General features: G+C 38.2%; 1 protein-coding gene and 1 long non-coding RNA gene across 3 annotated transcripts; one reads left to right on the top strand and one right to left on the bottom strand.

The window, feature by feature from the left end:
- Positions 1-290: 290 nt before the first annotated feature.
- On the bottom strand, positions 291-23,727 carry LOC135934428 (uncharacterized). 2 transcript variants are annotated; one of them, XM_065476165.1, is made up of 7 exons: positions 23,526-23,727; positions 2,530-2,700; positions 2,031-2,111; positions 1,789-1,866; positions 1,665-1,708; positions 931-1,322; positions 291-636 (listed from the first exon to the last, which is right to left on the bottom strand). In XM_065476165.1, exons 2-7 carry the CDS (start codon positions 2,541-2,543, stop codon positions 427-429), a joined length of 819 nt encoding a protein of 272 aa, XP_065332237.1. In that variant the 5' UTR covers positions 2,544-2,700; positions 23,526-23,727; the 3' UTR covers positions 291-426. The 2 variants fall into 2 exon arrangements, with proteins under 2 accessions (XP_065332237.1, XP_065332238.1); XM_065476166.1 differs by lacking the exon at positions 1,789-1,866 and having other exon boundaries at positions 23,526-23,718.
- Positions 9,175-10,469, top strand: LOC135934432 (uncharacterized). Its single transcript, XR_010574117.1, has 3 exons — positions 9,175-9,411; positions 9,860-9,932; positions 9,992-10,469. It is a non-coding gene; the product is annotated as an uncharacterized LOC135934432 (long non-coding RNA).
- Positions 23,728-24,413: the final 686 nt, after the last annotated feature.

Genomic DNA, 24,413 nt, shown 5'->3' with positions numbered 1-24,413 from the left:
AAACTTGTGATCTTGTACCGTTTATTTCAGATAGTGCAGTGCTATGGGTCAATAAATTATAATGAACCTAAAACTCAATCAGCAGTAGATGAACAAATTAACAGGGTCGGACTGGCTAATCAATGGGCACTTTCCCGAAGATAATCTTCTGCCCCCCCACTCATTTAACATTGGCCTTATGCCACCCCTATAAAGGCTACAATTTTATTACTCTCGTGTTAGCGCCCCGGTAGAAATTTTAACCCCAGTCTGGCCCTGAACAAATGCTTCTCGCAAATAAACACGCAAAATAATAAATGACAGACTTTTATTTCATATGAGATTTTTGTAAACATGGCTGAAACAGTTTAAAGTAACACTGCAATAATATGACTATTTTAAGGACACAAACAACAAGACATAATATATGTACTCGTATCTATACTATTACGAGTAATCAACTTGACCGGCCATCATCTTGGCCAGTTTGTAATCACATTTTTGCATTTTGTATGGATCATAGGCGTACTGCTGGCAGGCCGGATTGGTGCTGGTGGTCAGCGCGGGGTCAAACTTGAATTCATTCCAGAACTCGGCCTTACGTTCGCACTTGCTCAACTTGTAAGGGTCATACGAAAATTGCTGGCATTGTGGCACCTAGAAAAATAGGATCAATGAGCAAAATGCAATCAACGAGAAAATAAATTATTATTAAGTCAAAGGAAATATAATATGGTTTTGTTTAGATGACTTTCATTTTTTTCATAATATAATTTCTCCCAAACGAAACGAAATTTTAATGCCAGATACTGCTGCCGAGTTAATTAGATGGAGACAAAAGATGTTTTAATTTATTAACCACATAAAAAAAATATTTTAACTTAAATTACAATTTACTGTAGCACAGTAATAAAAATACTTGAGATAAGGCCCAGCTGATAATTATTTCACCTGAGTTGCTCCTCCCTGGGCGCGGTCCTCACACTGGCTCAGCTTATAGAGGTCGTTAAGGTAGCGGCTGCACTGCGGGGCCTTCAGGGTCTGGCCGTGGAAGGCGCCCTGGGCCTGTTGAGCCTTGCGTTCGCACTTTGCCAGCTTGTAGGGGTCGTACTCGTGATGCTGGCAGTGGGGGAACTGGGTTGCTGATCCCTGGGCCCGCTGTTCGCACAGGGCTAATTTCTGCGGCTCCTCGTACACGTAACGCTGGCACCGAGGGTCGTTGGCCGGCTGCCGGGGCGCGCGCTGCGCCACACACTTGGCGTGCTTGTAAGGGTCGTGCGCGTACTGGTCGCAGTAGTTACCGCCACTCTGCGGCGCTGGCGTGTGCTGGTTCGACCAGTCACCTGATACAACCACCGTTTGATTTAATAATAATTTGAGGAGAACGCATATTCAGGGCAACGTTCCACATTATATTGCGAAATTGTAACACTAAATGTTGACTGAATTATTTTAACGAGAAACTGACCTTTAAATTGATTAAACTGATGTCGTGAAATTCTAACAATATTTTCGCTATTAAAATAAACAGTGCGTTTTTATAACAGCGTCGAGAAAAAGATAAGCTGAATTATTAGTGTTATCGCAAACAACGCCACTTAACTACGTGCCATAATCTGAATTAGACTTTTTAACCTCTAAATATTATTGGATTAAAACCTTTAAAAGAAAGACAGAAGATATACCTGCATGGTGGTATCTTCTGTAGTTTTCTTCGTCATTGTTGTAGCTGGAAAATATTTGTTGTCAGTTAAAATAGAACTCTGGATAAAGAAATTAAATTCTTTTATTGAATCCAAAAGTCCTTACGCATTTCTTTGCTTTTCACGTAGAGGCACGCGATTCTTTGAATTAATATTCTTTTCCACATTTCCCTTCCATGGTTTGCTAATTTAAATAAAATTTTATCTAGATTAATTGTGTGACATAATACAATTAAATTTAGGAAGAAAGGAACTCGTTAATAAAACCTACTCTTTAGCGGAAAAAGAATTGAAGCGAGAAAAATGCAAATTATTTGCGGAAAGAATCCAGAACATTCGGAATGTTACCTTTCTCTCCTGCCTCGATCGTATTCCTGCCATGCTGAAGCGTAGCTCAGGATGACAGCAAGGCAAAGCAATAATAGAAACCTGAAATGCCGGAAAGATTTTTGATATTTTTTTTAATTATGTTCTTTGGTATGCAGAAATAGAAGTCATGTAGAACTTTCTAAAATTTTATCATGAATGCCAAATGGAACATAATTTAAAATTTGCAGTTTCACAAGCTTTCTAGCCTCATTTTAAGGATCAAATTAAATGTTGAGCGTTGGCAAGCTCAAATGCTTGATGAAGAAACAAGCAGGAAAGCCGACGAAAGTTAATTTTAGATGTGTGCGAAACTACAGCAAATTTAAATCGGCGCTTGACACTTTCAGCACGGTGCTGAATTTTATTGAAAAAGGATTGGATTCCTTTAGAATAAGCAGGTATAATTAAACCTTATAAGCAGTTTGTTCAATTTCTTGTGTAGGCCATGAAATTGCAAGACTACGAATGTGATTGTTACCTGTTTGAAACCATGGCTGCTGTGGCGACGATGAGCACTAATTTGACACAAAAGCGTGGAGCTCAGAGGCCCGATGCCGGACTCACGGTTCCCCTTTATAGCTGATGTCCGACCCTCCCCACCGGCGATACTCATTAAGTGACGTCGATCAAATAGTCACAGTAACACAATCTAAAAAACAAAATAATCAACTCAATGAATTAAAATTTAAAAACGAAAAAAATTTAACAAGCAAATAATGTCAGAAGCGAATTACGACGGGATTGTAGTATCACACATTGTTAGAATTTAGCCGCTACTGGAGATAGAGCAGAAAAACTAACTTTTAGCTCTAACTCTGTCAAATGTGAATGTTTTTGTAGGTTGATTAGCAATTTTATTATCTTATCCTTTCCTTCACTTTTCCTGAATTTCCTTCTATTTGCCTTTCTTTGGGCACTCTGTAGTAAACGATTTCCTAAAAATCTTTTGTTTAAATTCCCTGTTGGTTTCAAACGCTGTTAAAATAACACCACTGTCTACAGCACATTAAAAATAATATTAATAAATTATTATTATTAATGATAAGTATTTTGTATTGTAACCTTTTCTGCTATATTGGAGAAGCTAGAAATAAAATGCCTAAAGTCCCCTACATACTAATGCTACAAAAATAATTAGTTTTAGTGTTTATTTTTCTACTTTTTGAAAAAATGTGGTACTGAGGATAAATATCTCCTGATTTTACAGACATTATCATATTTTCTCAAGAGCGGTTAAAAGTGTATTTCTGACAAATTTTGAGTTTGATCGGTCAAATTAACTGTCCGTTATAGGTTAATGCGACTCAGGCGAAAATATTTAACAAGAGTAAATTCTACAATATACGCACAGGTAATTTGAAATATTTTAATTTTTCAGACCACTGCACGTGTGCTGCGGGGTGCTGAAAATAATGAAAAAAAACATGTATAATTATGTATTCTCTACCAATGGTGATCTAAGTCAGCAGGCACCACGCTGTTATTGATTATGGCAAACCAGCGGTGGCTTCTAGGTAGCATAAGTGATACGTTCAGTTGGGTTATTTCCATCAATTTGGGAAAAGCTCGATCATTTTATCTTTTCAAATTATTCCGCCGCCGTCAACCCTCGCAACTTTCAGTCTGTTGATTAATTTCATCTCACTGATCAGAGATGGCGCAAGCGAGGTAGGAATTTGCAAGCTTTGCAAAACTGAACAAAATATCTGAAATCTTAGCTTCTTTTTGCTAAATTTAATGTCGTACAACTATACAACACAAATATTTGAAATGTTCAGACTTGTCTGATAGTTAATCACAACCCTTTGCTCAAGTGAGCTTGATGAGATTTCTTTATTAAGTTTTAACTCACAGACGTGTGTAAAAATATGAAAAATAAAATATATTTGTAATGGAAAAAACATAAATAATTTCTCTTATCTGAAAAAAGCAAATACGATAATTTTTCTTTTTTCGTCATCTGAATAATCCCTTTTTATATCTTTGAAAAGATAAAAATCTATGTGAGTCATATGCGCTTCTCCTACTAACGGAAAGAGAGTTTTAGGTCTCCTACCTACGAGATATTTTTTTTTAAATATAAAAAACTTAAACATTTATCTGCGATTGGAATTATGCACTCATCCGACACGCAACGCCCCACAGTAAAAAACCAATGTGGAGATAAATAATGTTAAGTTTATTTTTGAAGTTTAATTTAATGGCATTTTCTACGGGTGATGTTCGCCAAAGAGTAACAGTGTAGTGGTCAAACAAGAGTTACATTTGCGAAAAACATGTTTAATTGTAGTGTTAAAGTTATATAAATGTAAAATTTATTGAAAAAAATACAATCGATCTCAGGTTTAAAAAGTTTCAAACGTAACCAAGTCTATCAGAACTGTAGATAAACCGGAGTGATAACTTTTGAAGATATGAAAACCACGATTTTTCCCTCTTGTGTGATATGTTTTGTGACCCAGCAATCTCTCGCTGCATGCGGCTAGAGATTACACTTGGATATATAGTTGTTTGTTTTTGTAGCATTCCTGCTAGCCCTGTTTTGCATGTTTGCCCATTTTTACTCCACCACTTTTTTCAATTTGTATTTTTTAATCAGAAGAAAGAGTCTGAAAATTTAACGAATTAAATAAATCAAATAGTGATATTTATTGTCATAGTTTGATTGTATTGCAAAAACATGTGTTACAGACTAGAAGCCTATTGGTTTTTTACTTTTTGCCTCTTCGCATTTGCTTTCCATATCCAAGAATTCCTCCTGATCAACTTATCTTAATTGATGATAGCAATGTCAAGCAGCTGGTTTTGCACCACCAATTCTATGACCTGGACGAATTTTTCTGTCTGTGATTATGATTAACAGGCCAAAAAGGCTACACCTGACGTATTTTAAGAGCCACGTACCCCTGTAAATATTTTGCTTAACAAAATAAAAGAATATCTGAAATCTGAATTAGATGATAAAATCGAGATTAAATTGCGGTGACAAAGACGATATTTTCCTAAAAACTACATCATCTTGCTTATGTTGGTCAAAATATTCACCGCAATTTTAAGATTTTTTAGTAGTGAAAATAGTAGAAGAAGGAATACTTTTAATTTGAAATGATTTTGCAATGGCTTCTCCCACAAGTAAGCAGATAGGTATGGAAGGCCGACAAAATTTAAATATTGTAAAATATAATTAGTATATTATCACAATCACCCGTTCTCGCACCGTACATCGGCTGTTTCGGCCCCAGCAAGCCTGGTCAGCAGTGCTTTAACTCTAAAACAAAATTAATAGCCACAGTATTAGCTGTGGAGAATTTTGAATCAGTGATCGTTGAAAACGTAGAGGCGAGCAACGAACCTGACACGCCGCAACCAGAATCGAACTGAACTGTGATAGAAATTCCTCATACAAAAAATCCATCCTTTCTTATATAAGCTATTTTCAAAGGATGAAAAACAGCTCTTAACATCACGGAAATAATTCTAGAAGGAAAAAAATTCGCGTACCTGCTTGAAGTATACTACCCATGGCGCAGTTCAAAGGATTTTAATGACGAAGTGTGAAGAAATTTTATTCTCCCATTGAGCACACTTTTTGTGTGAGGAATTTCTATCACAGGGAATTTCGACTTGCGAGGTTTTCAATTTAAGGTTCAAGGTTAAATTTCTGCCACTTGTTAAAAGCGCCTCGGAGACGATTTATCTTAAGCGATTGGTGTGTGAGTGCTGCTGGTGTGCAATGCTCTGCTCCACGAAACACGTTAAAGTTTCTAAATTAGTCGGCAACGTCGAAATGCGCGTCTTTGAACCGGGGGATGATTTACGCGACCCTTAATTTCACTCTGCCCGTCCGCAAAGTTGGGCCAGCGAAATTTCCAGCGCCAAACCACAAGAATCCAATTGCCAAGTTTGTCCTGGCCAGGAGAGAAGGAAAAGGGGGAAAGAGAAAGTCTTGTCTCGTCTGAGGAATGTGTCTCTCTCGTCGAGCCAATCAGCTCCCCTTTGATCCTCGGGGAAGAAACCGATCCCAATGCAATAATGCAAATAAAACGCATTATATGCAGCTTCTTAGTTAGTCGCTACTCGCAACTCGACGCCCGGGAAAATATACAAAATGATATAAATTTCTTCTGTATAGATGCTGGGGGAGGCCAAGCATCATGCTAAACAGCAAAATTTTGTAGCCGCGCTATGATATTTTTACTTACCAATTTTGTAGGGTTTCGAGTTTCAAGTGCTCTTGCAGCACGGAATATCACATTTCCGCTCGATTAACATAAAATAAAAAGTATGTTCAATAGTTTTTTTTTTGTCAACATGTAGGCACACTTTTATGGGGAAGGGCTCGTTATGGAAATAAGAGGATCTCGGAATTTGCAGTCATATATCAGTTTGAATTATATATACATGGATTATAACAAAGCTGACCAAACGCTGCTTTTAGTCTAAAAGTTTAAAAAAATTGGAGAAATTGAGACGAAGAGAAATATTTTATCTCAATTGATGATTATAGAATTATGAGGTTTTTTATTAGATATCAAACTAGAAAATAACGCAGCAAAATGGAAAATTACACCAAAGCCATGGAATTCCCCCATTGCCTGGTCTCATTTAGAACTTATGTAATCTCATCACGCTCCCACTAGCAACGTGTATCATAATTATGTGGAGACACCCAAAGGGTTGCAACTCTCGGGAGGAAGGTCTCGTGCGAGGAAACAGCAACAGGTCAGCGAATTCGAGTTCGTGCGTGTCTGCTCAAAAAAAGGTTCGCAGTTGGATTTCAACACACAAACAAACTCACTCCGCTGGTTGCGTTTTATTGTTCAGTGGCAAGCTGTTGGGACGCGCTGCGAACGAAGAAAGGGTGAAGCACAAAACTGTGTACGCAGAGCCAACCATCCATCCAACTGTCAGGCCTCGCGGGAGAGAATGTGCACAGAGAAATATTTTCATGAATACAATTACTTTCAGTATAGGTAGGACGTGAGCTCGTGCTCGCGTGTTATATATGTATTGTCAGAGAGTGACGACGACGACGTCGACGACACACACACATACACAGAAACGCAGTCGGCACGTTTTGCTGATGAAATGAATATGGAGTGGCGCACACAAACTTATCAACATAAACCACGCTTGGTATTATTAAAATTCGAACTGAGATGCAATAACAAGTAGGATTATTTTAAACTTGACAAACCATTTTATACGCTGTTTCATAATTAAAATAAATTTCATCCTTTATTTGTTAATTAATTTATGCAGCATTAGGCTTAACAGAAGTTATTTTGGTTTACTGTTTTGCTATAATATGCAAAGAGTTCTAGATAACTTGTCGGCAACGTGCTGTTTGTTCCTCAAATGCACAAAGCAATTTTCTAATTCTCTGACTGCTCTCACTTGGTTGCTTTTGCTGACCATAGATCTCATGAATTATGAACATGATACCGGTATAAACTGTGTAATTCCTCACTAAACAATTTAAAACTTGTTAGTTTCAGCATTCTTGACTTCAGCTGATCCAAAGTTTGATTCGGAAGAGCACCCTGCTTGAAATTAATTTACTTCCCCATGGCTGAATTGCTCAGTAACCAAATAAATTCAATGAATGCAGTAATAATAAACAGAAGGGAACTCGAATTCCAAAGCGTCAGATGATTAACATGTTTGGCCCAAAGTATTTGATTCCGTCAGTAAATTGGAAGAAACTCATGATCAGGAAACGAACGAATTCAGTACTATTGATCAAACGCTTGGTATATTTTACACGAATCTCGTTCAAGCTACGGATAATTTATTGCCAACTAGAAACAAAATGCAGGTAGACGCAAAAAACTTTTCGAAATTTATCCCCAACGCCACGAGCATAATTTACAATGAAACCGGCACGATTTGCGACTCTCGGCTTTTTCCTCTCGCTCGCTCCCAGCGCAAAGCACGACTGATTTATTCGCGGCCTCGATCACTCAACTCGCCCATTCTCAATCGCTCCTCTCTGTTGCAATGGTCACTGACGTACATATGTGAACACTCTCGTAGTTAGTAAGGTTTAAAAAGGAAAATTGTGCTAATTTCACAAATGCAGACTTTCCACTGAAAACAACGAGATATCTTTGCATGAATTTTATTGAACGGTGAAAATGTTTTGTTTTTTCATCTGCCTGTTTGACACACGACAGATCAAACTTATAAAGATTATGAACACAACAAACTTAAATTTCTGTTTTGCTTTTTCGGCTTTTTATAATTAACTGCGTTATTTTTTTACTCACGTCAAAAATCTTAAAGGTTTTCTTATTCATTTCGGTTTGACAAGATTATTTAATTAATAAAGAGAGTGAATTTGAAAACGAGGAATATTTTCAATTCGGTTGAAACAATTTAGAACCAGCAGGCAAGTGGCCAACAATGGGGAATTGGATGGCTTAGCCCTCAGGTGCATTGTCCAGTGTCGCGGCAGGCATTTTTCTAATTGGAAATTTCCATTAGCCGCTGCTTGCTGCCGGGATGGGGAAGGCTGAGTCTGAAAATTATTGTTATCAATAGGCCGGCTATCTTGGGCAAGCGGACAATGCAGGCTTTTGCTTTTATAATGCGCGCGCGTAACACAAGAGATTCAGAGATTCTGGCTGACTCAGCTGCTCGCCTTTGTTCCAGCTGCCCAATTTTAATTTACGAACGCCCAGTCGGGGGATTTGACTCTCTCTCTCTCTCTCTCTCTCTCTCTCTCTCTCTCTCTCTCTCTCTCTCTCTGCGCTTGTTTAAAACAGAAGCTCTCTGCAGGCAAACTTTGCTCGTGTGTATGTGTGTTGCTGATGCCACGAATTTTTCCCTCTGCAAAATGAGCACACGGGTGGAGTTTTTGCTTCTCATCTGCCTCTATTGAACGCATTTGTGCACTTCTGCACAATTTCAGCTTTCTAAATCGTCAACTGTAAGTTTTGCATTTTGTTTGGCAGCTTAAGGGATATTGTAACAATTTTAATCTTTCGATTTGATATTGGTGTCGGTTTTTTAATCAGTTTTTTTATCTAGCGTTCTATTTCCAATCGAAATCAGCGTACGGAAGTGTATTACGTATAGGCGTGAACGAATCTTGTTCGCACATTTATAAGCGGGGTGAGCATGAAAAAATTGCTCACAATTGTGTCAGTCATGAAACTGACCATTGCCTTACTTTTGATCGGCAACTTGTGTCTGATTGATGCTCTGCCCAGAAGAAAGGAATCAAACCCACTAGAGTCAAACTCCGACAACAATGGCCTTGCGGCGACAGCTGATGTCAAACAAATCGGAAAGGTCATGGAATTCAAAATTGATGTTCCGGTCGCGAAGATAAACCAACCCAAAGAAGATGACCAAGGTATTGTAACTATTTAGTAGTGTTGCTTTCCATTCACCGTAGTTTGTATCAAAAGAGTAAGAAGTAAAATAGGTTTTAGGACTAATTAAAAATAAGTCTAAAGCTATAACTCTAAACTAGTTTTTACAAATTAAAATAAAATATTTTCGTCCCAGTTGGCAAGTGCCTTTAAATCTAATAGCTTCAGTTTGCTGGCTAGCGATGCCTAAAATCATGGCGTCCAGTATTAAATATGGAATTTAAAATCACTGAGAATGTTCAGAATCTTGGATGAGTAAAAATCTCTATTTTTTATATTACATTATCTGAGAAAATAACTGGAAATAGTAATTATATTATACTGATTTTCCTTTTAAATAGTGATTATAATACTCCGATGGTGTCCATTAAAATAAATAAATATACTGATTAATATATTTAAAATTTTATGAAATTTTATTATTTGCAGAGATGAAGGAAATTAGCAACAGCAACAAAGCTGAGCCTGAAAAAGGGCCATCTGAAAGCAACTCAGGATCAGAGTAGGGGCTATTAAAAGTTAGTGTTCGATACAAGATCATAAATAATTTGCTATTTCTAGAAACAACCCAAAGAAAAGGAAAAGCAAAAAATCAAGGAGAAATGGATCAAAGAGCCCCTCAAGGAGAAGCAGGCGAAGGGGAAATTCGAAGAGGAAATCGAATAGGAAATCGAATAGGAGAAGTGGGTGAATTTCCTTAAGGAAAAGATAACCGAAAAATTTCATTTTGATGGTTTTAATTAAAATATTCCTGCGTATTTTCAGCCTAATTTAGATTTTACTATAAGTTCTTCCATCTCGTCTGTTTGAATAATTTATGTGTCCATTTCGTCCAATTCAAAGTTACCATGCTTCCTTGATACTATTTTTAACTAAACACATTTTTCTTACGAAATAATCAGCTTTAATCGAATGAGGACGCTTGCATAAAAAACTATTGAAATCTGCATGCAAATAAAACCTGTAATTACCTTTTATAATTATTGCTCATGTGGTGAAATTCCTCAGATTGATGAATAAAATAAAATAAAATAAAAAATTCGAATATGTTTGTTTTCGGAAAAGTTTTTTAAAAACCTCGTACTTTCTGAAAAACACAAAATTATTTTTGATGGGCATGACACTTAATTGGTTATTTAATCATCGTAGAATAGTTTTGTGTGAGACTTTAATTATTACTTTATTATAATTCAGTCATGATCGTACCCTCCGTTTGACTTTAAAAAATTTTGGCTTTTATTGCGGTGTGGAACGGAAACACCTAATGAAGCAAAAAACAGATGGACTGAATGTTTCAAAGTTGAACATGATTTATTTAAAAACTTACTTTGTCCAACTTTTAAATCGAATGAAGCGAAGACTATTTTAAGAGCTGTGCCACATGCTCAACGCCTTTGACAACGAACTCGAGGAGTGGATTCGTTTTGACCCCTTTAGGGTTGGGGGCCCCGTTGCGGCAGATATGGCGTTGCGAAAAGCGGCCATTTAACTTTGATAGGGGCGCATGAATGCGGTTTGCTCTTTGTGGCAGCCAGCGGGTGTGATGAGCGCAGAGGCCAGTTGTGTTTCTTCCGGCCGATTGACCCGACACCAACATTGTCACCGTCTTTTCCGTCTTCGCAGCACACACTATGGCCCTGCTGCCGTTCCTTTTTACCGCGCCGCACTCGAATAACACGTTCGTAAAAGGTAATTGCGCACATCTGTATTTCAATTAGGACCCTCAAAGGACTGGCTCCACGCACTCTCCGCAAATTCCTCGAACAAACCCAATATGCAATTTAGGTATTGCTCATCCACAGTGTGGCTTACGAACAAGGCAAGTTAATGAGCTATTCCTGGAGTTCCCGTTCGAGGAAAGAAATAATGTGCAGCTTATTGTGAAGAACAACACAAAGTGGCTTGCTATTTTAGTGACAGATTTAATGTGATCTGTGAGAATGATAGATAAAGCAGTGTTGTTTTGCTTTTTGATATTTTTAATAAAAATCCCTATCTATTGATATCTGATGGAAAATGAAACCTTGTTTTTCTGTTTCCCTCCCATTATCAACCACAGGAAAATCTTAATCATAAATCTTTGTACGTACAAGATTGATACGAGTTTGCTATATCAGCGGTGCTGTTATCAGAAAATTTGATTGGAAAACCAAATATAAGGAAAATGCCAGCGACATTATTTATTTGCGATCGACCGGTGAGATGAAGATATTTTGTACTTTTTTGCCGCGTATGTGTCTTGTGTGCTTGATATTTACCCCTGAGATGCCCCTGTCAGCGGCCAGGATAGACATGCTGCAGCACAAAGGCGGGGCGCCGAGCAATATGCTAAATGTCAAACCCGCTTCTCTCTCTCTCTCTCTCTCTCTCTCTCGCACCATGGGCGCGTGTACGCTTCGCTTATCAATTGAAACCTCGTCGTGTGTGATGTTCAACCTTTCTCGTGCTTCTCGCTTTTTCCGTTTCGCTGCCACCACGCACTCTCTTCAGCTTGTTTTCCCAACTTATTGTCGCAATTGAAAAAAGGGACGCGAGTGTCATTGGCTTTTCTGGTCTTTCGCTTCCAGGAAATGGAGTAGAATTCGCTGAACGCATCCTAACTCAAAATACTAGAACCACGACTGCATCTATAAGCAAATAAATTATATCTTGCGGAAATTTAATAAAAATTATGGAATATGTCAATAAATTAGCCTTTAATGGCAATTAAATTATTTAAAAACGTATTATGAAGGCTCGACATTTAATTAAGTCCTTTCGCCGATGGTGACCAATAAAATCAGTATTAAGATACGGCATGTGCAAGGTATATGTAATGGACGTACATTGAAAAGATTGAAAACAAAAGACCCTACCAATAAAAAATTTTTCCTCAAAAATATTGCGCACTGATTCTACTTTCACAAACAACTTACATCCTTGGGTTAGTCAGTATTCCCCATTTAATAATAAAAAGGCGCCATTTTCCGACTTGGCCTCTTTTGTAGGCTCGTCGGGATATGTGTACAAGCAATACTTTCCAAATTATAGAAAAAAACAAACGCTCGTCTCTGCTTCATTTGTATCATTTTCACTACTTCAATGATATCGTACCGTGACGTAAAATTTTCAAACAAAAGTAATGTTTCCTGCTTTTAATTCTAACTTTAACTTTCCTGTTCTGGGGTTTCAACAAACTGCTTTTGCAGCAGAGGCAACGGGGTTGGTTGTTTCCCTCCGGAAACTTGTGCGTTGTTATCCGCTCCAAGCGCGACGTTATAGCAAGGCACAGAGCAGCTTTGGTATTTCGCAACATGAATGGCTTAAAAAATTCTTTAAATTGACTCTGTTCCAGCAACGGTCGAGATTTTGGGTAAATAAAGAAATGCAAAAGTTTGCATCTGCTAATTCGTTTTGCGTTCACAACGTTAAACTTGCCTCCAATGTAGAACTAAGTCGGCTTCTCATCTACTGCTTTATAATTCCAGCTCTCTACACATGATTTCGGGAGAGAATGGATTTCGGCGGCGCACTTTGGCTGATGAAGTGTGGGCGTATGCGCGCGGTGGCTGCAAGTGCACCGAAATGCGCTCTGAAACGACGCCAACTCGGGCCTGATTGTGGGGAGCGGGAGTGTGCTCAAAGCGGCGCCTCTTTACAACCGCAGGCTGGCCTGATTAGCCATTATTGTGTGCAGACCACACAATACGACCGCAAATCACTTTCCTGCCGTGCACTGCAAAATTGCAAGAGTGTCGCGCAAAGCAGACAAAGCATAGAGATACGCTCGGCACACACATAACACAGCAGATGCATCGGGAATATATTTTGTGTTGTTCGCGCGAGTGCTTGTTTGCGTCAAGAAGGGCAATAAAGTCAGATTGCCAAGCCAGAATATATTTTACGCAAATGTTGGCCTAAGCCTCGTGGTTATTGTTAATTATCCAACGCAGAATAGATATTGATGGAGGAGGAGTTTGTCGTTTAGTTTGGCTCTTCAGTGTAACTAATCAAGTATAATGTTCTCAAATTTGTAAACTTTTAAAGGAAAAATCTTTTAACTGACAGGAAATTTTAAATTTAATCTAAATCAGTGTGTCGAACAAATTGCAAAACATAAATTTTTACCAACTTGAATGGGTGAATGTAGATAAAAAGTAACAAAATTTCAAAATTGGTTAGTTTTTTATACTTAAAATCAAAGTATTGCTGATATAAATATGACCAAATAGGAAACTACCGTACTTTTAATGAAGAATTAAAAAGACAAAACGAATACTATATATGTATTTGGCTTTGAAAATGAAAAAAGTAAAACAATCATATGGGTTGTGATTTTAACTAAATTGACTACAATCCGATGTATATATTATATTGATATCAACCATGCATATATTTTTAGATAAAGAGCCTCTGGTAAACATCTTGTGAAGATTTTACCCAGGAGAACAAAGCCAAATGAATCCTAGACTAATAAAACCACACATTAAAATCTAGCAACCCAATACACCTCGGGAAGAAACAAATTGTGCCGCTAAACGCTCCTTCTGTGCAGGAGACTAATATTATCTCTTTACCGACTCAAAAATCAAATTGAACCATCGCTAAAATACTTAGTGATATTTTAAACTAATACAATGAGAAATACTTTATATTTATTTTTTAATAAGACCCTACCTATACATATATATATATATATATATATATATATATATATATATATATAAATATATATATATATATATATATATATATATATATATATATATATATATATTATGGTGTTAGAGGAATACATAAAAATATAATATGTCCAAATAGGTAAATATAGGCCATATAGGCACTGTTGCACACCAAGACAAAATGTGCATAGCTGCATATTGATTGGTTCGATTTTTTTCACTAATTGTTTTATCTTACTTCATTTATTTTTCTTTTACAGATTTCATTTATAATATAAACACGAGAAACCCTGAAATTTTCTAGTAGGACAAAATCAGCCCGATCAAAGGATTAAGCTGTAGCCTATTAAGAGGCAACAACTTTGAGGGTTAAGGGAGGCTACCCCCGCGGGCGAAAGCAAGCTCACTTTGGCACCGGGCAAAACATCAAATGCGCCTGAGAAATGTACGAGCCGGCTTGAGATCCATTTGTGTGCGACCTCCGAATGAAAAAGAGCGCGCGTTTTTTCTTCCTTCGCTTTCACGGTGCTTTTTTTCTTCTTTTCAGCTTTTTGAGACGCCTTTAGAGGCAGAAAATCGTGTACAGCGCAGCACTCGCGCGTCTCACCCACCGCAAAATAATGAAATGCGAATCTCGTGCATGTAGCACGCCCTCCTCTACCGCGCACTTTCCATATTTTGAGGCCTTTTTGCACCATTCTCACTTGCGAGTACAAAATACGTAGAGCTAAGCAGATCGAGCTAAATGGTTCTGGATTATGCGGAACGCAATGTTCTATAACTATTTTTGCTAGACTGACATGATCTTTTTTATATCATAAATACATGTTTGAATCATGGATAAACAATGCACTGCTTGATTTTTCATGGTTCAATAAAAACTGAAAAATGAAATCAATACCACTAAATCATAGCGTTTTAATCATAATTATTATTACTGGAAAGGCTGATTTATTTTCATTGAAAATCCCCCTACATTTATTTATCGATGAAATTATTGTTTAAAAATCTTTTAATAATATTTCTCTCACACTTATGCTGATATGAAGGAGTTACTTATAAGTATATATGTGTTTTGTATTTTATTGGCAGTATCTCACTTCCACTGGATAAAGCAGAGCTCAGAGAGAGTTTTGTGTGAGGGTTTTTCGCATCACGCTCAACAGATTATTTGATGGAAACGTAAAATAAATTCCAGCGTGACATGTTTCAAGTGGGGCGGAAATCCACAGTACATGCAGGGGGCAATAATTTAAAATTTGGCCGAGATATGCTGTGTGCGGATGAGCAGAGAAAAGGAAATAAGGAAAGTATTTCACAGAGCGCGGTTTTGCTGCTGTCACTTTGACAAGGGTCTGCTGTGCGAGACGTCACTTTTATTGTATGGCAGGTTGCGTCTCGACTGGAAAAAGGGGAAAACACACACACACACACACACACACACACACACACACACACACACACACACACACACACACACACACACACACACACACACACACACACACACACACACACACACACACACACACACACTCACTCACTTCGCCGCGCGCGCGTAACAAACGAGCCGTCTGACCGCGCTGCTTTTATGAAATTAAGCAAAAAGTCTTTGAGCCTGAAAAACGAGCTCGAGTTTTTCAGGATTAATGCAAATTGCGCGTGTGAGCCAAAAGGTAACCAGGTTATCGAGCCTAATTGATTTATCGTCCCCTTGGACCGGGCGCACGGTGTGTGCCACAACGCTTTATTGGGCCGGCCAAAGAAACGGTCATTGCGGTTCAATCTCCATAAAATCGAGTAACAATCGAATTACCCACGGGATCTGAATTGCAGAAAAGAGTAGCATGTGAAAGAAGGGACACGACGCTATTCTCACCAAATGGGACTGCCAAAGAGTGACAAAAAGGATTTTTAAAATTCGTCGTAGGAAACCCAATTTCATACCACAACGGGATATTTTTTAATCTAATGAGCAAGATAAATCGCTCGAGGGATGCTACATTTTGAAATGGCTGCTCTCTGATGTTAAAAAAATAGATGGGTGGCAAGAGTTTTATATTGAAGAGAAAAATAATATCAATTTCTCGCAAGTTTTTGCCCCTCAGGCCTCGTCAGGACATTCGCCAGGAAAAATTCACGCCACTATATTATCGGCAGATAAAATAATTGCAGTCTGTAGATAGTTCTCTATATTAGAATTTAACTAAACTTGCAAGGTGATACTCATGAATGAGTGTGACAAAATTGTCCATTTGAAGTTAATGAAAGCATAACATATTATTATTTGCATTTTTTTGACATCTGAAGCAGCATTTGAATATATAAGGGAAATGTTGTTTAGTATATTTTATCGTTAATTTGCCATCCCCAAATATTTAATGGGAGTAGTCCTAAAATATTCAAAAATTAGTATCTATTTAATTATCATATAATTTTTGCAAATTCTAAATAGGTATCAAAAGTAAAAAGTTATAAAATATCTCGCCGAGTGACTTGCAGTTGAATAATCAACACACTGCAGAGGATAACATCTCACCGTCTGTAGAAAACGATTGCTGATTAAAAAGCAATAAAAAAACAAGTGAGGTCGCCACTCACCTCCCCTACTACAAAACCCTCGTACTTTTTTCTTTTGACATTTTAACCTGTTTTAAGTTTATTTAAATATAAAGAGTGCTGCACACAGTTGAGAATATGCCGGGTCTCATTTAAAAGCAGAATTCTGAATTTTCCAATGGACATTCTAAATGTGTCCAAACAATTTTTGAAAGGGATTTTCGGTGAATTCTCGTTTCTGCCTGGATTTTGCTCGGCCGCTCCCTCTAAAGACATTTAATCCCGCTCTTGGCGTCCCATATCTCAGCATTATTCTCGTCACTCTGGGCCGAGCTCGACCACCCTCTCGTAGCGCGGCAATATTGAAATGGTGCAAAGTGAGGGCGAAAATCGATAGAGTGCACTTAAGGTGAGTTCGTCTAATTCCTGGGTGTCGCACCGGCCACGCTGGCGACGCGCTAAATAATGCATCGAGCGTGAATTATTGCTAGGCCATCTCCGCCCACAATTAACCCTCGAGTCTGCGTTTGTTTGTTTTGCCTTTTCGCTCACCTGCATCGGAAGTAAGGGACGCCGCTATTTGCATTCGTCGCACGCGCCGCAAGAAAATTAAACCTTATTTGCATGGCTGGCTCTCTTTGAAATATGCGCACATTTTTCTGCTATTTCGCTAGACGCGCCTGAGCTAGATCACGTCCGGTTCTCTTTTCTACCCGGCACTCTCGCCAGCTATTTTAATGACTTCGCCTGTTTGTTTATTCTAAAAATGTCGTCAGTCGCGCAGCATACTGGTAATTGGAACTGCATTTTTCCGTTTAATGAGCTGGTGCACAGAAATACTTTTGCAGTGCTAATGTTCACTTCTCTGCTGTGTCAGCGAACCGTTTTTGAGATTCATAGAATTTTTTTGAAGGAAAATGTTTCCAACAATTTAACACAATTAAACTAAAAATTAATGCTCTCTAAGAAAGCTGTTGGAATGAAGTAAGCAATGTTGAAACAGGAGATGACATTTATTTTAAATCAGTTAAGTAGTCTTTCCTTGTTATTGTAGAATGACCTGAACCCAATCAAATAAAGTTCTGTATTAAGTAGCATAAATAATTAAATATTAGAATCTATATAATGACATTTCAGTTATCAAAAATTGTGTCGCTATAGGTTTTGTTAAAACGACATACACTATCACATTCAACTCATTTCTTTCACTAAAAATGCAAACCAAAAGGTGGTCTGAAAATCCGGGCCGTCTTAATAATAATTTATTTATTTGTCTTTTGGCATGCCTAATTTAACACAGTAAATGCACCAAACCATATACATCAAATTGCAAATCAAACACTCAGCTACATTCATTCAAAAGGAAAATATAAGTTGCTACAACTTCTGTACACAATCAAAATACTCTTCAGCACTATAAAACTCTTTTTTATGAACAAATTCACGCAGCATTGCAACAAACTCCTTATAACGCGGCTCAAGACGAAGAGACACTGGCAGCGCATTATACTATGTATAGTAGCTGCACAAGTTAGCGGGTTTTGTTTGGAGATTTGAGTCGTTTGCGCTGGAACACATAGCTCTGGTTTCCTCCTCGTGTTGTACTCGTGAACATTTTGGGTTTTCTGAAAATAGCCAGGGCATTTTTTTTCACAAATTTACAAGCTTCATAAAGGTAGATGGAAAAAACTGGTAGCAACTTGAAACGACGAAACAGCGGACGCGCAGAAGAGAGAGGGATTAATCACAGCCAGTAGCGCTCCCCTGCAAGAGCTCGCACCAGGCGATCCTGCGCAACAAACACAGCCTCCAAAGCCGCCCCGCTAGCTCCCCAAATTACGATTCCGTAGGTCATGATGGATTGTGCGTGCGCATAGTAACCTGCCAGGAGACTTTTATCCGAGACTGAGCCCTTCAAGCTGCTCAACATTGTAACTCTCGTGTAAAGACGACCAACCACGTAGAAATGGAAAATTTTGGGCTGATTTGCGCAGAAAATAGTCACACGATTTAGATTTTTGTGTGGATGATTGATTTGATTGGTAATAGGATATATTTTCTCACAAGCTAAAACTTATCTTGGACACTTGTGTCTTTTATTTGATTGGGTTCAGGTCATTCTACAATAACAAGGAAAGACTACTTAACTGATTTAAAATAAATGTCATCTCCTGTTTCAACATTGCTTACTTCATTCCAATAGCTTTCTTAGAGAGCATTAATTTTTAATTTAATTGTGTTAAATTGTTGGAAACATTTTCCTTCGAAAAAATTCTATGAATCTCAAAAACGGTTCGCTGACTCAGTAGAGAAGTGAACATTAGCACTGCAAAAGTATTTCTGTGCACCAGCTCATTAAACGGAAAAATGCAGTTCCAATTACCAGTATGCTGCGCGACTGACGACATTTTTAGAATAAACAAACAGGCGAATAAATTTTGATTGAAAATAGCAGGACTAGGGGGGGGGGTCTATTAACTCTGAAACTATTGAGACAAATATTTTTCATTAACTGTAACCATACTTTTCGTACTAAACAAAGAGATATACCATATTTGATAATTTAAGCTACTGAAATGTAAAATTAGAGATTTCAAACATTAACATACTCTCGTGTCTTCTAAGTTCTAGCTAGAGCTGGGGACTACATATACCAAAGATCTTTCCACGGATCACGATTCACGATCCTTTACCCGTGGAACTAGGGCAGTTTTATCAGAAGAAATTGCCGAGCGAATGCTGCACTTTTCATGATATTGGAAGTTAAATATCAATATCAGAGCAGTGGGGATGTGCATGCGAAAGCCGGTGCATGCAGCAACTTTTCAAATGTCGGGAAAGAAAGCGGAAAAAATGATAATGCCGTGCGAGATGGCGGAGCTAAAAGTTTAGTGCCGCGGCTGCATCTCCACATGCCGAGTCCCCTAGGGTAAGTCGCGCTGAAAAATTGAGTGAAAGAAGCTCGACAGCCGGCTGATAAGCCTTGTTTCGCATGTTTTCACAATTGTCATCATCTCTGACTGCTGCCTCTGAAAATATTCCAGCCAATTCCGCTTCATTTCTCTCGCGTACCTATAGCAAAACGTGAATGTTTTTCGCAGAGACAAAATTGGCAAAAACGCAGTAAAATGTTTAGTGCCGCCGTAAAATTTCCAGCTAGCTTTTTGATTATTTTTATTTTTTAATTCGCGATGCGGGTTTGGCAGAATTTCATACGCTCCTGCCGCGTAAACAATAAATGGGGATTTGAGACGACTATTTTCAAATTGCCCCATGAAAAATTCTCTTTTTACGAGCCCGAATCTCACCGGTGGAGTTATGAAAAATTGGTGATTATTTTTTGAATTCGCTCCATTCGCACAAAGTCTGTAGGGAAATTCTAAATAAAATTTGATAAAAACAGCCTGAATAAGCCATTTTGGCCATTTTGTGGCTTTTTGATAAATTTCTTCACGGTTCTGTTAACAACTAATATATTGATTCCTCCTGATTCGACCATAATTTTCGTATATCCTTTTGAGTTAAAATTGTCATAGAAAAGACAATGCTTATAATTTTAAGGGTTTAATTATTACGTAATATCATTATTTGTTATCATTTTTAAGCCATCGCGAACAAACTCTAGCGGATGAATTTATTTTTTTATTGCTATGCACACCGTGCGTTACTTAGTTAACTTGATTAAAAATCATAGCCCGCTAATCCACAACATCCTCTTTTACGCGCGGACAAGAATGAAATTGATGGTGCTGCATGGTCTGATGTGTAGACATAAAAAAATTGAGTTATTCTACACGAGGAAATGTGTTTTTAAATGAAAGGTAAATTGAATCGAGGACAGAGACTGCTTTACATGCTTTAGCATTCCGCCAAGAAAAGTGTATCATCTCACATAATGCGCGAGAGAAGGGAAACAAAAGACTTTAGCGCAAAAAGACGGAGGATTGCGGCGCCTTGCTGGCCGCCGCAGGAAATAAAAATGTTGTTGCCAGCCATTTTTAATCTGCGCCCGTCTTTTCTCGCAAATGCCGAACCAGCGTCTTGGATCGCTCACTTCAAAGAAGACTTGTTGGTTTTCTGCACTGTTTGATGGACCACACGCACGCACACACTCCCAGACTCAGCCAGACTCAATAGGCGGCGGAGAAAAAAGCAGCAGAGAAGAGAGCCCACGCTCGGCTCTGGATGTGCAGAAATCCAACTTGCTTTTGTGTCCTTTGTGCCTCTGAAAATAATTTGTCTGCACCATTTCCATGGACAGACACGTTTCTTTGCTTGCCCAAGATACTTTTCTTGAAAAAGCAATTTTAATAAAAATCCTCAGCGTAAGCCGTAAGCTCTGCAGAATATGTATGAAATTGTCCACAAACTCGTGTGTGAATGATTTGAACAGAAAATAGCTTTTAATAGTTGGAACTTTTTTCAATTTTGTGAAGTAATTCCATCGAGAGAAATATACTTTCTGAATGAATTAACCAAAAAATACATATTAATTAGATGTAATATATACACTTCTTATTTTATAGCACTATACTTTATCATACCAGCTACAAAATATTGATTGATTTTTGTTGCCAAGCATGAAATTTTATAGAAGTAGTATCAATTAGTAATAGGTAGTCAACGTTTTTAAATAAACATTGATTTTGAATGCCTGTTAGCAAATGCTATAATGTAACTTAGGAAACCCCTGTCCATGAGGACAGCCGGAGCGGGCCCGCAAAATAAATGTCTTGGAACTTTCAAGTCAAGGACTTGAGAGAGATACAAAATTATGCTTTTCTCATGTGAAATACCTCAGTTGTGAAAACAGTCATATTGCTGCAGCGCAGTGGTGCGCAGGATATGACGAAAAAGCAGCTGGCGGATGCGGCAGCGAACAATAAAAATTCAGAGCGGAATTGAAGTCGCAGGGTAACGAGCATCAAGGGGTGCACGCCGACGAATTATTTTATTTACGTGCACGAGACTTGTTTCCGTTGAAATTCTTCCCAGAAGAGCGCTTTCCGCCAGCGAAATGCGAGCATCATTCTCCGCGGCGCATCCCAAGAAACAAGAAACGAGCGCGGACACGAATTGGAACTCACTCTCTTCAAGATGGCATACGACTTGCTGAATCGAACGACGAAGTTTTAAACCAAGCAGTTAAAAAACGGAGACTGTTCGAAATAAATGCTTTAAAAGTTTGCAATATCTTTGATACGTTTTTTTAGATTCATTTGAAATTGACAATTTGCTCAAAGGAAGAGATATTTAATCGAACCTAATTATTTGCCGGAAGAAATTGCTCAAATTTCTAAATATGTGTTCGAATTTAACTTTTGGAAGATTTTTTACACAGCTTGTGGCTCAACCAGAACTCTCTGTTCTTTGAGTTTTGTCACTATGCTGGAAGCAAAATACGAGGTTCAATTTAACAATTTTCAATGTTTCAAATAATCTTCTGACGAGCCCATGTCTCAAAATATTTCAATAACTTTTTGTCTGGTTGCTAAATTTAGATTCAAAATTTTGTTTTATTTCTGATCAGCAGGGCAACTTATTCGCTATTTCTTTACTCCTGTGCTTTTTAAAGTTCACTACTTTGCTCTAAAAATTAATATCAACATTTGGAAACATGAAGCAGTCTCTCTGCCACTCATATTTATATTTTACTGAATGAAAAAGGTCTTCTGATAAACTCTGCTTTTTACATGGCTGTAAAAGGCAAAATTTTCATTTTCCCACGTTTAGAACTTTTGCTCATAGCATCAACCGTTTCATTTCTGCTCTCATTCACACGCGGATAGTTCCAAAAGGGAAACGAGTGCAAAAATCAGCAGAGGGGAAGGCAAACTGGCCCAAGTGGCCGAACTCAATGAGTCGAACATGGTTTTTAATTAAAATTTGATTCACTCTCTTTCGTGCGCTGGGCATACAGTAACAAAACATGGTGCGAGAGAGAGAAGAGTTCATTTAAATATTTGAGCTTGGAACGGGGAGCATCAGGTAGCGTTCTCACTCTGCGTTTCCTCTTCAAATATCAAATGCAACGCCGGTGGTCACGCCCGAAATTGAATCCGACCAACGCGAGCGCCCTTTGTGTGTATTTTCAGCTGCAAACACGGACGGCGTGTAAGTGAAATACGCTGTAAGCGCGTTGATGCGTGTAAATATGAAATACCGCCGGGCGAATTCCGTGATTTTCTCTCAGAGAGAGTTTAAAGCGTGCGCGCCGAGAGTAATATATTTGTCCGAGTGCGTGGAAATACATTTATAATAGTCGAGGATGGAAGCCGCCCTCGACGGCACGCTCCCAGATTTTTGATTCTCTCTCCCTGCCGAGGAACTCTTTAATGGCTGCGGTTTCCTCCAACGCGTTTTGTACAAAAGCTCCCAAACGTATTAACAACGAAACGCTTAAAACCTTCTGAAAATTGCCGCCGACCAGTAAAACCTTATTTTATTAAAATATTTTTCTATTCATTCGGGACACATATTTATTGAAAAGAATGATTGGCATTAAGCTGAGCTAAATAAAATGTTAAGGTAACCCCCAAAACCTCTAAAATATTAAATTTTAAACACACATGAGCATTTAAAAATATAAAATATGTACTACTTTTAACATGAAATGAAACTGAGACTAAAGATGACCAAAGCTAAGTTGAGTAGAGCAAGATTTAGGTCTTCAAAAGTTTAATAATTATTTATACTTTAAAATAAAATACACCTCATTTTATTTGAGTTAAAAAACCAAAATCGTGACTTGATTAAATAACATCTTCACGAATGTTAAAATGTGTCGCGGGAATGTTGCAGTAGCTTACTTTGCTCGCGCTTTCCATGAAAATGAAACCAAAATCCGTGGGGGCGCAATCCTATTACACACTCACCCCTTCGCTCATCCCCTGTGTAATCTTGTGCTCAGGATAAAATCTCGGCTGGAAATTCTTGTTGAATGCCGCAGCTATGTAGCGAGCTTAACACATGCACGCAAATAAACCGAAATAAACGCATATTTTGAACTTCATATCAAGTTGGAAAATGCGCGGAGGGTCGCCGCACAGAGCGTATTAATAATAATTTGCGGGCCCTGATCGACGCTGTGATGCATGTGCGGCTGATAACAAAACTGTGCATTAGGGGAGCGAGAGAGAGAGAGAGAGAGAGAGAGAGAGAGAGAGAGAGAGAGAGAGAGAGAGAGAGAGAGAGAGAGAGAGAGAGAGAGAGAGAGAGAGAGAGAGAGAGAGAGAGAGAGAGAGAGAGAGAGAGAGAGAGAGAGAGCTGCGGGGAGATAAGAAGCATGTTGCCATTAGCACTCTGCACAGCGCGCTAGCGCTATATTTTGATTATTATTATATGCACTCGCAGTACGTTGTACGCGCAACACAGATGTTAAAAGTAGGGAAACACGCAGTCTAAAAAGATGATGAGCCGGAATTTTTTGTTAAAAAAATGATGACTGTGAAAAGTTAGAAAAAATGTAGATCAAGAAACAAACTGGTTTTTTTTAAATCTAAACCCAACTAAGCATGAATTTTATGTATGTTAATCTTTAGAAACTGAGCGAGGAGCCATTATATGACCATCATTTCCATAAATTTCACGTAAGGATTTCCAAAAATCTAGTTTAAGTATCGTTGAGCAGCTACAGAAATTCGTGTCGTTGGCTCGGCTAGTCCGCGCATCTCCGTTCAGCACCATCAGTCGCACATTTCTCGCCATAAGCCGTCGAGATAAAATAACGCCGCACGCGTCCCTTTCTATGAGTGTGAATTATT

This window comes from Cloeon dipterum, chromosome 1, assembly GCF_949628265.1.
Source record: "Cloeon dipterum chromosome 1, ieCloDipt1.1, whole genome shotgun sequence".
NCBI lineage: Eukaryota > Metazoa > Arthropoda > Insecta > Ephemeroptera > Baetidae > Cloeon > Cloeon dipterum.
The sequence above is the reverse complement of the archived record's forward strand: the minus strand, read 5'-3'. Positions and strand labels throughout refer to the sequence as shown.